The sequence below is a fragment of the Pongo abelii genome, chromosome 12 (genome assembly GCF_028885655.2).
Source record: "Pongo abelii isolate AG06213 chromosome 12, NHGRI_mPonAbe1-v2.0_pri, whole genome shotgun sequence".
Taxonomy (NCBI): domain Eukaryota; kingdom Metazoa; phylum Chordata; class Mammalia; order Primates; family Hominidae; genus Pongo; species Pongo abelii.
This window is the reverse complement of record NC_071997.2, coordinates 113440374-113456649: the sequence shown is the minus strand read 5'-3', so window position 1 is coordinate 113456649 and position 16276 is coordinate 113440374. Positions and strand designations below refer to the sequence as shown.

The 16276-nt window shown below is 52.1% G+C and overlaps 1 protein-coding gene across 1 annotated transcript; it reads right to left on the bottom strand.

Annotated features, from left to right (window-relative positions):
- Window positions 1–8369: 8369 nt before the first annotated feature.
- OSR1 (odd-skipped related transcription factor 1) lies at window positions 8370–15585 on the bottom strand. Its single transcript, XM_024242789.2, is given in 5 exon segments — window positions 8370–9066; window positions 9069–9188; window positions 9190–9301; window positions 10032–10728; window positions 15238–15585. Coding segments are annotated over 4 exon segments (1002 nt in total). The 5' UTR covers window positions 10697–10728; window positions 15238–15585; the 3' UTR covers window positions 8370–8961.
- Window positions 15586–16276: the final 691 nt, after the last annotated feature.

The following is a 16276-nucleotide window of genomic DNA, read 5'->3' as shown; positions in this document are numbered from 1 at the left end:
CAAACTCCGTCTCAAAAAAAGAGGGGAGGGGAGGGAGGTGCAGGGAGAGGAGAGGAGGGTAGCATTGGAAAAAATGACGCCTTACGTATAGGAGAAAAACAATTCATATGACAGTGGATTTCTGATTAGCAACCATGGAAGCCAGAAGGAAGTAATAACATTTTTCAAGTGCTGAAAGAAAGTAACAGTCAACCCAGAATTCTTGGTGAAATTAACCTTCAAGAATGAAGGAGCAAAAAGACATACTCAGAAGAAGGAAAACTAAAAGGATTTGTCACCGGCATACTTACCCTAAAAGAATGGCTAAAGAAGGTAAGTTCTCAAAACAGGAAATAATAAAAGAAGGAAACTTGGAACATCAGGAAGAAAAAAAGAACAATGGAAAAAGCAAAAACATAGTGAAATTCAATAAACTTTACCTTTCCTCTTGAGTTCTCTAAATTACCGTTTGATGATCAAAGCAAAAACTTAGCATTGTGTAATGTGGATCTCAATGTATGTAGAAGAAATATTTAAGGCCAATATGCCATAAACAGAGAGGATAAAGGAGCTTAAAGGGAGGTCAGGTTTTTACACTTTCCTCAAACTGTTAAAATGTTTTTTAACATTTTATGGAACATTATATGGAACTAGTGAAATAGTTCCGTATCTTGATTGTAGTGGTGGTTACAGGAGTCTACACATGTGATAAAATAGCATAACACTGCACACACTCATTGTATCAATATCAATTTTCTGGTATGATATTGCACTATCATTATGCAAGATGTAACTAACCACTGAGAGAAACTGAGTGAAGTGTGTATGGAACCACTCTGTAATTTTCTGTAAATCTAAAATTATTTCAAAATAAAAAACATTTTTAAAACAGATGAATGTTCTAGATTAGAAGACACTAAAGACTAATGCAATGTAAGAAGTTTTATTGGTTTCTGATTTTTAAAAATACAAGAGGTTGGAAAATTTGGAGAAACAAATATAGATGGAATATTTGATCATGAAATGATATAAAATTGTTAATCTTCTTTAGTGTCATAATAATGTGGTTATGTAGGATAATGTCTTTATTTCTAAGAGCTATGTGCTGAAATATTTAGGGATGAAACATAACGAAGTGTGGAACTGACTTTCAAATGATTGAGAGAAAGACGGAGAGGGAAACAAATAGAATAAAACATTGTCAATTATTGACTCTATGAGGATAATCTGAGGGTGTGTTTTGTACTATTCTTTCCATTATTCTGTATGTTTGCAAATTTTCATTTTTAAAAATCTTGGAAGGATAGATTGATGGATGAATGTGTGATAAAGCAAGTATAGTAAAAGATCAATTGTGAAATCTAGGTGGTAATTGGCTGAAACATTTTCAAATATGAAAAAAGGCATAAACCTACAGATTAAGAATCTGAGAAAACCCCAAGGAGGATAAACTCAAAGAAATCCATTCTATGGATGCTCACTATAAAATTATTTCAATTTTTCTATATGCTTGGAAATTTTCAAATTAAAACATTTGGGGGTAAAGCTGAAGGAATGTATTACAACTGAATGCTTTCCCCAGCACTTCCAATCCTCCTTGACCCAGTTAAATATACACTTATGACAATTAAAATAAAACTTATCCTTTGCTAGGGGCAAAAGCTTGCCCGGCTTTCTGGCTGGAAAAGCCCTAGCAATGTTTCATACTTTTCTCACAGAGGTAAAGCCCCAGCCCCTACCATTGTCCCAACTGCCACACTGAGTTCCTAAGAGTACTGCTGACTGTCATGGAGAGACAAACGTAAGCATGGTCAGGCTGAACTCAAGGATAAGCTGGTCTTCCATGCAGCCACGGAAAATCCAAAGCAATGCCTCTTAGGTGAGCAGCCAAGGCCCAGGAGTGGTGAGAAGGGTGGTGAGGGTAAAGAGCCTAATGAATTTTGTGGGACATATAAACTGGGATCTTGGTCAGGTGTGACTGAAGTTGCTGTATTTATTATATTATTAAAAAGGTAAGTGATGTTACTGATTGAGACTTTAAGCTAAGTAAACATATTAAACATTCAAGAGTAAGCACTAAAGACATTAAGCGAAAGTTTATCATTTTAATCAGAGGAAGTCAGAAAAGGGGCATTAAAACAGTTGGACAACTAGAAACATAAAGTGAGATGGTAGAAGATAACAGCAATATAGACATCACAACAAATGTAAATAGCTTAAACAGTCATACATGTATATGTGTGTACATATATATAATTTATGTATATATGTATATATAATTTATATATCTTTGATGGAACTACAATAAGAAAATGACAGTTCCACCATCATGGCGGGAGTTTTTAATACACACTAAAGTGTCAGTTAGGAAGTAACAGGTAAAGAAATCAAGACATTGAAAAGAATATAGAAGATATGAACATTACAATTAAAAACATGGATCTTATGGATACATAGATCCCTCTGCTAATAATAACTCTTCTAGTATTTCCACCCATCTTAGAGTGTCCATGCTCAAATATTTCAGTGTCCAATGATCTCTCCAATGATAAGGTCATAGAGACTATTCCTGATGTCTATTCAAGAACCACACATGCTCTGGTTCTTGGCCTACCGTACACCAACAGGGAAATGCTATGTGTACTGTGAGATACCAAAGCAATTCTGAGTTCCAACTGCAAAGACATTCAGTTCTGGACCCAGGTTAATAAGAAGTGAACCAAATGCCCAAGCAAATTTCAATATTTAAGGCAAAACCCAAATTCTCTGGAAGTTCATTTTCCCCCTCCAGTTGTCAGGAAGCTAAAGAGTCTAGCCATTCCTTCCCCATCTCCACTGGCTTTCTTCCATGCCCCCTGTAAAGTTTCTCATCTCATGCAACTGTCTACCTACAGGCTCCAAGTGGTACCCACTCCTGCAAATGACAGAAAGAAATCCATCCCTTCCCTTGTCATGACAAAAACTCCTATCTTATCTCACTAGCAAAAAAAGTTCAAACCAAACATTTTAAATGTATTAATTATGCTTTATACATCCCCAGAGACAGCTGCGCTGATGAGAGCCAACTCAGTGTTTGGAAAAGGGAAACAAAAACTTTCAACTCATTCATCCTTCCATCCCATTTTGAGGGGTTAATCCTTTCATATTCTAATCTCTGGAGCTGGAACTAGACTTAGCCAGGAAAAATGACCAAAAAAATGGCAGCAAATTGCCAGGACTGGGTGACTGGGTGACAGGAACATTCCTGCAGAAGTCCACATAAAGAACATTGTGTGGCCACTTTTTCTTTAGGCTAGGATGCTCTAACACAAGTCAAAGAAAACAAATGGGTCAGGCATGGTGCCTCACGCCTGTAATCCCAGCACTTTGGGAGGCCAAGGTGGGAGGATCACTTGAGCCCAGGAGTTCAAGACCAGTCTAAGCAACATAGCAAGAGCTCGTCCCTACACAAAAAAAGTAGAAAAAATTACAAGACGTGGTGGCACACGCCTGTAGCCTTGCTACTCAGGAGGCTGAGGTGGGAGGACCGCTTGAGTCGGGGAGGTTGAGGATGCAATGAGCCCTGATCGCACCGCTGCAATCCAGCCTAGGCAATTGAGGGAGACCTTGTTTCAATCAATCAATCATAAGAAAACACAAATCCACAAGGGGGCTTTCACTCTGCAAGCCTGTGTTTAAGCACTTCCCTATCTTTGCAGTCACACTTGCCACATACGTACATAGGCTCCTTCCCCAGCTCCACACCTCAGTCGCCATAGGTTGTTTTTTTAACTCCCTGGGTTCCACAAACGTGTGGTGAGTAAGGCTCTGACATAGGGCCATGACACATCTTCCCAACCAAACATAACAATTTGTGAACTGATTAATCCACTGGTCCCTATGTCATTAAAAAAAAGGCTTTTTGCCGGAGGTTTCAAGAAGTCCACCAGTTCAGTGATACTCTTCCTCTCTCATTTCATTTCAGGATGCCTGTTATAATAAAGATGGGGGTGGTATCTCCTGGGAATACAGTAGGTTGGGAGGCAGGCTACTTCAAAATGCTGAGAAGTATTTCTAAGCATCATCATCATCGTCATTTACAAGGCCTTCATACATGCCAAAGTTGTTCTACAACACATTAGGGTAGTTTTTGGTTCAAGCAGTGAATACATTATTGGTAAAATGTGTATGACTTTTACCTCTACACAAAGTGAATGAGGTAGGTAGGAAAAGCCCTACCCCCATTATAGGAAGAAAACTGAGGCTCAGTGAAGCACAGGGACTTCCCCAAAACTTGTGCTTGTCAGAAAAAGCTAGAGCTGAGTCTTCTGGTCCTTCCCCTCAATGAAAGCACAGCTTCGAATTCTTCCCCCGCCACTGACATGAGATTTGACTCCAACCTAGCATCTCAAGTCCGTAATGAATTTTTCATCTGAAACATATGCCAACTGCGTCCAACTACCAACTGGGCTCTAGAGACGGCCCAGAAAGTCGGGATGAACGGGTGGAGTGGGAGACCACGGCGTTCCACCTGGCTGAAGACCGTCTGAGATCTCCACCTCAGAGAGCCTGCGCAAAAGGGCTGGGACCGCAGCGAACTTTCTCGCCTAGGGTAGGGCCCGCCGCGCCACCCTCGCCAGCTCAGATCCCAGGGGCCTCTGTAGGACGGTGGCGCTGGACTGGGCACTGCAAGTCAAGGGCTCCAGCCCGCATTAGCCAAGCGCCACCCACTTTCTCGTCTGCATTTTCTGCCCACACATACGCCAACGGCTGGATGCGCCCGCCGGGCCAGTGTGCCCCTGAGTTTGTGATCCCCAAAAGCAAAACACTGAACTCCGCGACGATTTCCACGCACCACCGCCAGCTTCCGGACTCCAGCACCAGCAGCACTGGCCTGCAAGTTCCTTTTGCGCCTGCGCGTGGCGCTTGCGCAGTGGGCGAGGAGGGCGGGGCCGCAGTGGGCGAGGAGGGCGGGGCCGCAGTGGGCGAGGAGGGCGGGGCCGCAGTGGGCGCGGCCACAGTGGGCGCAAAAGTGGGTGGGATGAGTACGCCGCGGCAACTGCTGCCCTGAAACCCCGCGGGCAGGGAGACCACTCTAAACCACTGATTCAAGAAGAGGACGCTGCAAGGCACCGCCCTTCACTCAGGACAGCTGCCAACGATTCGGGTCTGCGGATCCTGTCGGTGGAGACGAACCGATTCGTGGCGCCTCCATGGGCGGATTCGCGGGGCGGGGAGGGGCGGGGCTGAGAGGTGTGGCTATGTTAGCCCGAGGCGGGGCCCATCTGTGACGTCACGAAGTTACGTAATGGGATGCCTCTGTGGACCTCTTTCAAGCCTTATGCTCCAGGCCGAGGCCTCTGTGACGTCACGGTGTCTGCGGGAGGAGACCATGACGTCACAGAGGCTTCGCCCTCTGAGAGGTGGGACGAGACTCTTGTGCCGGCTATGGGGACACCAAGATTCTAGGGGATTTAGGATATCAGGTCCTCAGGTTTTTGGAGCTAAGGTGACGTCAGGGAGCCCCAGAGCATCCCATTGCGTTCCTCCCCACAATGTGAGCAGTGAATTCCGCGGCAAGGAAGTACGCGGGAAAACATTTTTTAGTGGGTCCCTAACCCCTAACTACACTCTGGAAAGAGGAGGTAGAACCTGAAACATTCTCTCCCAGGAAGAAGCTCCTGCAAGCTGTTCTTTTCCCAGGACGCACCTGATATCTTACCGGAGACAGCATCTGGCAGTTCCGGGCTGTGCCCAGGGTCTCTGGCACCTTCCACCCTCCCTGCCCAAGAGGCTGTCCTGGGCCAGATAGCTTCCCCACCTGTACACAAAAACTGCAGGCCTAGCAGCTTTGAGAAGGGCCCCAGCTGAACTCCACCTGGCCAGCACCATCGGCCTCTTTTTCTCCTGAAAATTAGCCCCAGCAACGCTGAGCGCCACACAGTCACTGGGACCAGCGAAGCTTATTGTGATGGGGGTCCGGAGAGGAGACGAGAGCTGGGACTTTCTAGAGATGCATTGGGGGAAAAATTGGAGCAGGGAAGAAAACCCACCCAACATTTCTGACCCTCTCAATTGCACTTTTTGTGCAACCCACACTGAGTATGAGCAGGAAACTGGGGCACTAGTTTCCAACCACATCAACCAACCACATCACCTGGGAATTGTAGCCTGGATGGGGTCCGATGGCCCACAGACCCAGCCGGCCTTTCCACCTGTAGTTACTGTTTCTGCACAGTCTATGAATCACTAGAACAAGCTGCAGGGAGACGTGATCTCTGAGTCCACCAGGATAACAGCAAACATCAGTAGAGCAAATAGGGGCATTCTGAGAGGGCCAGGGAGTTGCTGCGCATCATCCTGTCCCCCCTCCATTCCCCAGCCCCAATTTAAAATTCTGCACTGGAAATCTGTTATTTTGAGGATGCATACTTGATACTGACATTCAGTTGCAGACCTTGGGCTGGGTGGGGTTTCACAGTGCTGGAGGTGGGGTGACCCAAAAAGGATTAACATGGCTGGCAAACCTCCCTATTTCACCGCATTTGTAGTGTGCTGAGGCCCCGGGAACTGCAGAGGCTCGATCTTCAGGGAGGTGGAATGATGTGTTCTGGGAGGTGGAGGGATGTCAGGGGCTAGGGAAGAGCAGCCATAGACAACCCCAAGGATAGCATCCCAGAAAGAGCCAAGGGACTAGGAAGGGCACCCTGTGTGTGTGTGTGTGTGTGTGTGTGTGTTCACCCATGCACTCTGGTTGTTTTGGAGCAACCACGGCCCGCAGCCTCGTGGGGCTTCATAAAGAAACCAACGAAGATTCTGCAGTTGACCCTAGTACAAGCTATGGTCAGGCACAAACCACACACCACAACCTGCGTGCGCCGCTTGGGCCCAGACCGTCTTCACCACCCGCAAACCTACTGGCTAGCCCCACTTCCACACACTCAGAGGCCCCAGTTCCCAGGAATGGGGGCATAGTCCTGGGCCGCGCGCAACCTTGTGAACTGCTTGGAAGAAGGATTGGGATAGTGCCCAACTAATGAAGATTCCTCAGACCAGACCAGACTCAGCAGCGCCCTGCCCCTCATCCACAGTGGGTCCTGGGGCCAGTCAAGATTTTGGGACCAAACACATAGATGCTTGATGGTTTCGCGAGGTTGCGGGCAAGACCCCTTGAGGTGCCAAGTCCTGGGCCGCCCCTCCAGGGCTAGCCAGCAGGGGGCAGCGTAGCTCTGACCGTGGAGGCCAGGGCTGGTCCGCGCCGGCAGGGCCAGCCTCCAGTGCCCAGTTGGGTTCCCGGGCCTCGAAGTTCTAGCCCGCACAAGACCCAGGAGCGTTCCCGGAGGAGGTGGGGATAAGGCGGTGAAAGCCCAGAGCGTTTTAACTTCTGCATCCCCTGCCGCTTTCTCAGCCAGCAGGGCCCGGCTTGAGGCTGGGATTTTTGGTGCCTGCAGCAGGGAAGCTTGTAGTCCAGTTGCCATCCGCGGCCGCCGCGCTCCCGGCGCTGAAGCTGGAGAGGCCATCCTGCGTTTGGGAAAGGCCGCGGGCGCCACCGCCTGCGCGGTCCCGTGGTCAGGGCGCTGGAGCTGGTGGAGCCCCGCCTCGCCCCAAGGAGGAGAGCCCCGGCGGCCTGGCTTCTAATTGTGGGAAAACTAGACACCCCAGGGAAGGTTCAGCTTATGGAGGGCGGACTCGAATTTTTCCTCCTAAGCGTCCCGGGCCTCCCAGGGCGCCCGCCCCCACCATTCCTGACAAGGCTTTAAAATTGTAGGGAATCTTCGCGGGTGTAGAGCCGCGATCCTAGGAGGGAACAAGTCCCAAGCAGAGAATTGTGTCTGAGGGACCCTAAGGGAGGGAGTGATGTTGGTTTGGGGTTCCGGGGAGGCAGCGGTCATTGTGTATTTGCACCCGAGTGTTGAGACCCGGGGAACGGGAAACATTACAGCTCTGAGGCTCTGTGAGGGCGGGTCTTTCCCACCCCAAAGCCAGAGGCCAGGAGGGAGGCCTTCGGTTAGGGTGGGGAACGACATTCTCTTCTTTTCTTGCACCCTAAGCGATCTCAGCACCCAGAGACGCTGTCTCAGCACCCAGAGACTCTGGGATTTCTCACGGGCGGTTTTCTGCCTTCAGGCTTAGGTTCTTCGTAAACTCACAGCACTTTAGAGGTGAGGAGTGGGAAGGCTGAGACCCTACCCCTGAGGCGGAGGAGAAAAGTAAGAAAATCAATACATGGTGGGGCAAGGCAGACCTAACCGGGAGAGAGGACGTTGCTCCACCCATCTCAGCCCTGTCATCCTAATAAGACGGGGTGGCAGGAGGGGGACACGCTGGCGTCCAGCAGAGAAACCTGGTCCTCTCAAAGAGAGGACCCAACCGGTTTCCTGCGTTTAGGAGGGAAATTACCCATCCTGCAATGCCTGTAAAATAACCGTTTATTTAATAGTTAAAAAAAAAAAAAAACTCCAGTGATAAATGTCCGTTACCGATGGTCAGCATAAAGTGCCAATCGCAATATAACGCCCGGCTCTTGGCTGGCTGCTCCCTCGCAGTGTCGCGGCAGCGGAGGCCGGGACCCCTGCAGACCCCAGGCCCGAGGTCCCCGTCCCGCTCTCCGAGTCCCGGAGCCCACGGCCGCGGGCTGAGCCGCAAGAGCTGGGAGGGGGCGCTCCTGCCCCGCGGTCCCTAGGGCGGGAGGCTGAAGCAGATACAGGGATTACACTTTTGCAGGCTCCGGGGGTGGGGGCAGGGGCGGGAGGAGGAGGTGGGAGCTGCCAGTGCTAAGGACTTCGTTGCCTCTCCCCTCTCCCCTCACTCTCCGCAGTCAGAGTTACAAGCTTATATGGTCAAAGACAAAAATAAAAAAGAAAACGTATAAAATAACAATAGAAAAAGTAATACTTCTGGGAGAGGCGCCGCTGCGGCTCCGCGGAGCTTTCGTTCTTTTTTTAATGCAGTTTCCCTTCCGCCACGTGAGTACCGCCTTTTGGCCAAGAGTTTAGCCGCGTCCTAGGGGAGCAGCAGGGACGGTCGGGGTCGCGGCCCCGGGCGGGGCTCTGAAGTGCCGCGTGCGCCAGGGACCCAGGGGACAATGTTGGAGAGGTGGAAGGTCCCGAGCGAGCGCCTCTCCCGCTGCCCGCCAGAGTCAGGCTTCTGGTCCCTATGGAGGAGAGGGCCGCTGGGCCTAGGGTCCTTGTGACCCAGAAGTTCTATTTAGCATTTGATCTTGGAGGTTTTGAGCTCCTTCACCTGTGAGTGTAGCGTCTTGTGGACAGCGAGAGTCCTGGACTGGCAGAATCCTTTCCCACACTCTTGACACTTGAAGGGCTTCTCTTTGGAGTGAATATATCTGAGGGCAGAAACAGAGAGTTCATCCTTGCAAAATGACGCAATGTTATAAACAGTTGCCCAAGATCCCCTCCCACTGCTGTGGGGCACTTGCCTTCAAAGGAAAAGTGTATAGTCGGGTACCAAGTGTGGATGGGACAAAATGTTAATTGGGGATGGAGTGGGGAGGTAAAGGAGATGCTTTAGCAAAGTCTGATCCTTAAACAGGTTCAGCCACCTGTTTAAGGTGCCTTCCTGGTGGGCAGGAGGGGCAAACTTGGCCTCCTTGTAAGGTCAACACTGAAGATGAGTAAAGGGAGCTGGGGTCGGAGAATTTGCTCGCCCTGCACTGTCGAAGATGGTAGCCGCTAGCATGTGTGCTTATTAAAATTAAAATTACTTAAAATTAAATAAAACTAAATTAGTTTCTCAGACATTTCAAATAGTTAACTGTCACATGTGTCATATGTCACATCCCTGAGGATGGAGGAAGTGGGGCAGAGGAAGCTGTGTGCTTGTCTGGAGCTCACGGAGACCTCACTTAATCTTGGGTCCTATTTATTCCCACATTTCCTGAACCCATGCTCCAAAACCTATCTCTGGATCTCCTAGGCTTTCCTTCTTGATTTTAAAGAATTCCCTGAAGCTCCAGAGGCTTGGAGCCAGTAGGGGGTCTCAAGAACCTTGTTAGGGAGAAAGATGGTGAGGCCAGAGGCAGAGAGCTCTCTCTTGGGCCACCCGCAGTGCCGCACCTGTGATCTCTTAGGTGGTCTTGCCTCCGGAAGGCTTTGTGGCAGATGTCACAGGTGTAGGGCCGCTCGTCGGTGTGCGTCCGCTCATGGATAAGTAGGTTGTAGGACTTGGTGAAGTGGCGGCCACAGAACTTGCAGACGAATTCCTTCTTGGTCTTGGAAGGCAGACGTCCCCTTGTGGGCTTCTTTTCTGGAGACAGCTTGGTCACGTCGAGGAGGGCACCCAGCCCACCTGCAGGGGAGCCTGGGCCCTCCCCGCGACCGAGCTTGGCTGGATCTTCTTGCGTTGCTGCCAAGGCCAGGTTGGCAAAATCAAAGCGCGGCTTGGTCTTGAGCGCTGGAACGCTGCCTCCAGCGGTGATCTCGGGCTTGGGTTGAATGACATGAGGGAACCAGGGAAAGGCGGGCAGCTGGAAGCGCGCATCCACCAAGCTGGACACCGTGCCTGGCACTTTGGAGAAAGAAGAGCGCGGCAAGTGCATGGCCGGGTAGCCCAGCGTCCACTGATGCAGGTGCACAGCGTGCAACGCGCTGAAACCATACAGGTTGGGCAGATGGTCCGAAGGCACTGTGGGCAGGCCGTTCACTGCCTGAAGGAAGGAGTAGTTGGTGAGCTGCAGGGAAGGGTGGATAGGCACCGGCGCCGGCAAGGTTTTGCTGCCCATCTCGCTAGTTGCAGTGGCTTCTCAATCCGGATCTGCAAAGAAAAGAAGAAGGCAGGGGCGTGGAGAGGAATAAAGAAGTTCAGGGTGGGTCGCCTTCCTCCTGAATTCCAGCCCAGCCACACCCTCTCCTCACACCCAGCGCAGGAGCTAAGAGTCTAAGACCCCATTCCCAAAACCCACTGCCCTCACAAAGAGGGTGGGAATGCAAGATGCAGGGGAGCCCTCTTTTCAGAACCCTCCTTGGTCTAAGGGCTCCCTCCAAATGGCGTCTGGCAGAGTCACACAACTTGATAGAGGGAAGGGCCTACTGTATGCAAGACACTGAGAAAGGAACAAGCACAGGGAAACTGCCTGTCCTGTAGAAATGGACAGCCAGGTAAGCCTGGGTCAACACAGAATCACAATCTCCTGCAAAGATAACAGGAGCTGGGGAACACACTTACACGTTTATTTGCAGATAAACACAGAAATGCACACGTGGATTCACACATTCTGAGGCAGAATTGATAAGGTGCAAAGACTGGGACAACCAGTGTTTTATAGCAAAACACTGGCTTTTAAAAAAATGCAGGAACCCCTGCATCACACACACACACACACACACACACACACACACACACACACACGGGATCACATTGCACCTATGAAGAGCCTCACAGACAACACACATACACAGGCACACAAATTCAAGCACCTCCTGGCTCCCGTTCGTTAAGGTCTTCTGGCTGACCTTTGATTTGGCTTCCAGAAGCCCTGTCATCTTTCTCCTCAAAACCCTCAACTTTGACCTTAAATCTGCTTCCCTGCCTTAGTATAAGTGAAACCTGTTGGCTCCACTCTCTCTGCAGCTGCTTGTGGACTGACTGTCTGCCTTGCCTTAGCCCTTGGGGACCACTTTGCTTTCAAGGAGGATGCTAATATCCACATTCATTTACTCTGTCAAACAACTGCAGTAACAAACAAGGGGGTGTTAGTGCCCTCACTCCCCTAAAGAAAAAGGGAGCTGAGTCTTTGGGTTGTCAGCATGTTCTTGTGTGTTGTGAGCCCTGGGCCGGTGGGTATGCCTATGGGCAAGAACACTGAGGCCAGGCCTCCATTCCTGTGGTCTATGGACCTCCAACTGCAAGGTCGGAGAGCTTGAGCAAGGCCAGAGGAAAGCCACACTGAAGTGACCAGGGGCTGGCATCTCCAGAGCTCCTTGGCCATGGTCTTCAGCCTCCGTGGAGACATCTGAGCTCTGCAAAACGCTTTTCGTCTCTACCTCCCAGACACTCCTAATTCAGATGTGTCCAATGGAGGAAAGAACAGGGTGAGCAAAGTCTAAACTGTCAGGGAGCCTTGGGAAGCCCAAGCACTGAACTCTGGCTGCTAGCTTGGGGCTACTTAAGAAGTCATTGTCACAGCAGGGTCTGTGGGACTCCCTTCTCTCTTGCCCATCTTCAGTCCCCTGCTGTTGACTCCTTCCTTTACCCTTCACTACTCTCCTCTTCCTAGGTCCTTTCCTCTAACGTGGAGCAATTCCCCTTCCCTGGGATGCACTGGTCTCTGCTCTGCTCCCTAGTTTGGCGTGCCCCCTCCCCAGGTTGAGCTGACCCTCAGCCCAGGGCAAGGCCCAGGCATAGACTCCTTTGCCTTTCGCTGCAGCGAGGCTTTCAAAGCCTGGCTCTGTCCAGGGATGTGCAATGCCTTTTCCCAGGAGGTATGAGGGCAATGTCGACCCAGGAAAACCTTTTCTCCTGGAAGCTGGCACGGGGGCCACTGGCTGTGTGGTGGGACCTAAGGAAAGAGGCCTTCCTGGGAATGGGGTGTAAAAACACCATGAGCTGGCAGCGATTTGCCTGCGCAGTTTAAATTAGCACTCGGATAAAAACCGCTGCAGTGAATTTAGCATCAGGGCGAGAGGAGGCATATTATCTGCGTGATCTGGTCTCTGAAGCAGAGCGCTGGTCCTGCCGGCAGCGCCGTGGCTTCAGCAACGGTCATCTCTACTGCGCCAAGCTCGGGTCGTGCCCGGGACAAATTGAGACTATCCCAGAGCTCGGACACAAGGAGAAGTAAATTTCAAATTGGGCCAGAGAGGAAGCTGGGACCCATTTGGGTTGGGGAAGGGGAAGGAGGAGAAGCCTCGCTAACTTCAAAGGTCGGCCCGGACTTAGGAGGGATGAGCGCTCTTTGAATTGCTGTCACCTCTTCTTCCCTTCCAGGCGCTGGAAATCAGATCCTTATCTGCGGGTCCCGGAGCCCGCTGGGAGCCGCGGAGGCCTCCCCCCTGCTCCTCTGGGTGCTTGGCCTATCCAAGGCCAAGCCAGCGGCCATGGCTGTGGGACTCTGGGCTGCACACTGGCCCGAACCCTCTCCGTGCCTGGGTGGGAGAAACCACCAACCTCGCTAGGCCTTTCCTCGCCTTCTTCCTTGGAGCCAAGACCGGAGCCGTCTTGGGCTCCGTAGGGGGTGCCGGGAAGGGGGAGTGCTTGCAGCTATAATGGTTCCTGGGAGCCAACCTTTCCGGGCTATCTGCCCGATCTTGTTTTCCCCAACACTACATTTATTTTCTTCCGCGGCCCAGCCCGTTCCTTGTTTTCTGAAGCATTCGGAAGCCAGGGCTCCCCAGGCTCCCGCCAACGACTTTCCCCGGGACGAAATTCGTTCGAAACGTGGCTCTTTACACTAGTATCAAGAATGGGCCGAAAGCACGATCCGGCTTCAGGAGGTCAGCTAAGAGAAAAACACAGTCTCACCCTAGCCTCTCCAGCCAGAAAGGATGGGTGAGCCCCCGGCCCCTCCGGCCCCGGTTTCCCAGACCCCGGAACCCCAGGGCGAATACTTTCGATCTTTAAACACAGGATGGAAAACCCTTCCCCAGGCTAGGCACCCACTCTTCAAACAGCTTGGGCCTCAGGATCTGGGGGAAAGAATAAGGGGACCCGACCACGCACAGCAGACGCAATTCGCGCTCGGGATCCCGGGTCCCTGCGCAGCGCGGGCACTTGCGTCCCTCGCGCGGTGGACCGCCAATCCCAGGTCTGCCGCCAGTCCTATGCTGGGCATTAATGAAGTGTGCAGAGTCTATTAAAGTGGTTTATTCGAGGCTAATTGAGCGTGAGCAAGTTAACTGCTTGCATTAATGAGGACGGGAGCGAACTCCACGAGCTTGCGCCTGGGGGAGCCCAGCAGCAACCCAAGAAAATCAGCCTTGACATCGAATCTCCAATGAGTGGTGACAGGCGTCCGGACCCCTGTGAAGAGGACTGACCGGCACCGGATACTTCTATAGCATTCTCCCAACAAACGAAATCTAACGAACCCATCGGCAAGGCGGTCATCCGGCTGCACTTAAATGTCCGCTGCGTCCTCGGTGATCTATTCCCCAATCTTAATAAAACAGTAATTACCTCGAGGAGCCTGGGATGGAACATCTACCCGCCGCCGGTCGCTGCTAGTCCCCTCCAGCCCTTCTCTTCCCTAGGGGGCTGTGAACCTGGGACACCTAGCCTTGCACGTGGTTTTGTTCCGCAGAGCCAATGCGCAGCTCTTAGCCTGGGTGAAATTTACCAAATTGTGGCAACAAAGAAACCCTCGCGGCTACTTTACACATTGAGAGCCCAACCCGCTACGGCCTGAGCTGCTGAAAAAGGACTAAACGTGGTTTTTCATTCTTATCCGAGACATTTCCGAGGAGAAATTAGTCCAGCAGGCAGCCCCTCACCCCTTTCCCTCTTCTTTCTCTCCTGACGGCTGGATTAGCGGACAGTCAGGGGAGTAACAGAACTTTTCCTGTCCCCAGCCCGGAGACGTTACGGCTCCACAGAGTTTCCACTAGTGCTGTGTGTGGGTCTCGAATTGAAAGCAGTGCTTGCGCCCACTACATTGCCTCCCTGCACCAGGACAATCAAGGGTTCCGCTCCAGACCTTGACGACACAGAGCAATCATCCTATGGAGAATATCCCTAAGTTAGAGCGCGAGTGCAAGGCGGGGTTCAGACTCGCGGCCCTGCACTCTCGGGTCTAGTCGGCCTCATACCAGAGCGCAACTCCTCAAAAGACAAACTTGAAAGAAAGCGCTACCGGGCTGGGGCATGCACCTGTCCCTGGCGCGGTCGGCTGCGGCTGTGGCCATTCGCTCCCTCTCCCTTCCTTCTTCGTCAGCCTAGGCGTCAGCCAGAGCTAGGAGCGCGTCTCAGGAAAGTTAGTGCCCGCTGAAGTTGCTCTGGTTTCTTAAAGGGGGCCCACAGATTGACTTTCAAAGTCCGTGGGCACCTCGCCCGTGATTCCGCAGAGCCGGGCGGGCTGGCGGCAGTAGCGGAGGCCCGCCCCCCTTAATCCCCAGCGGTCAGAGGCCGAGGACCCCGCGCAGGAAGTCCTGAGCCAGCACCCCCAACCACCCTGCTCTCACTTTCACAAAAGTCCTGCAGCATTCGTTTGGCAAGAGCTTCCTTCAGGGGCATTGAGAAAGAGGAGACACCCGCCGCGCAGTGACAAGGAACCTGGGAGTCCTGCCCGCGTTCGCTTTGCTGAGCCCAGGCGCCCAGGACTGCAATTACCTTGTTCCGCAGAGGTCCTGGGGCTGAGCACGTCTCTGGGGCTTTAGCTGAAGGGGACCGGGGAAGCCGGAGGCGCTGGAGCCCACAGGCGCCCCTGGAGCTCTAGTATCCCGACTCCTCTCCTGCCGCGGGGACTCCAAGCGCCGGACACGCTGGAGCGAGCGCTCAGCAGCCCCGGGTCCTGCACGCCGGGGACGGTGAGCCTCGCTCGCGGCTCCCTCGCTGGGTCTGAACCAGGAGCAGCTGAGAACGTGCCGGGGAGAGGCCGAGCTCCGACTCACTCATCCCTTAGCACCGAGCCGCCTACTTATTTTAATCCACCACCCTCCCTCCTCCACCACCCCCACCCCCGCCCCTTGCCTCAGGATTCCTCCCCTCCCTCCCCTGCCCCCCAACCCTGCCCTGCGCCTGCGCAATGAAAGACAAAGTTTTTGCTGACCCGGGCAGCAGACTTTGGCAGCTGCGCTCGCTTGGACCCGGCCTCTCCCAACCTGCATCCCCTCCTCTTCAGTCCCGCGCGACCCCTTCTGCCTTTTTAGGTCCAGAGCGGCACGCCTGGCGCACTGGAGGAAACGGTCCCTAGCAGAGGAGAGCGGGCTGGCACCGCACGTTTCGAGGTCCTATACTTGGGCTCCTAGGACACAGCCCGTGCTCTTTGGGAGGAGGGAGGGAGGGGCAGTAGCTCCGTGCACCGGGATCCCCACACCGCGGCTTGGGTTTCAACGCACTTTGGCGCCTGACAGAGTCGCCTCTCCTCCCAGAATCTCTTTCCAGAGGCGGCAGACCCCGAGTGTGGAGCAGCTCCTGGATATCCAAGAGTGCTCGGGGCCAGGGTGTTAACCCAGGCAGCGCTGGTTAATTCCTGGTGCGGGAGGGCCAGGTTCACCGAAGCAAGCGAGCTGTAACATCTGAGTGCTTATGGTTGACCCCAGACCCTAAGTTCTGGAGTCCAGTAGAAAGAACAAAGAGTAGGGAAAGGAGGTCAGGAAAGTTATTTTCCTGGAGCCCAGAACTCTCTGGGATTTCACCCCAATGCACA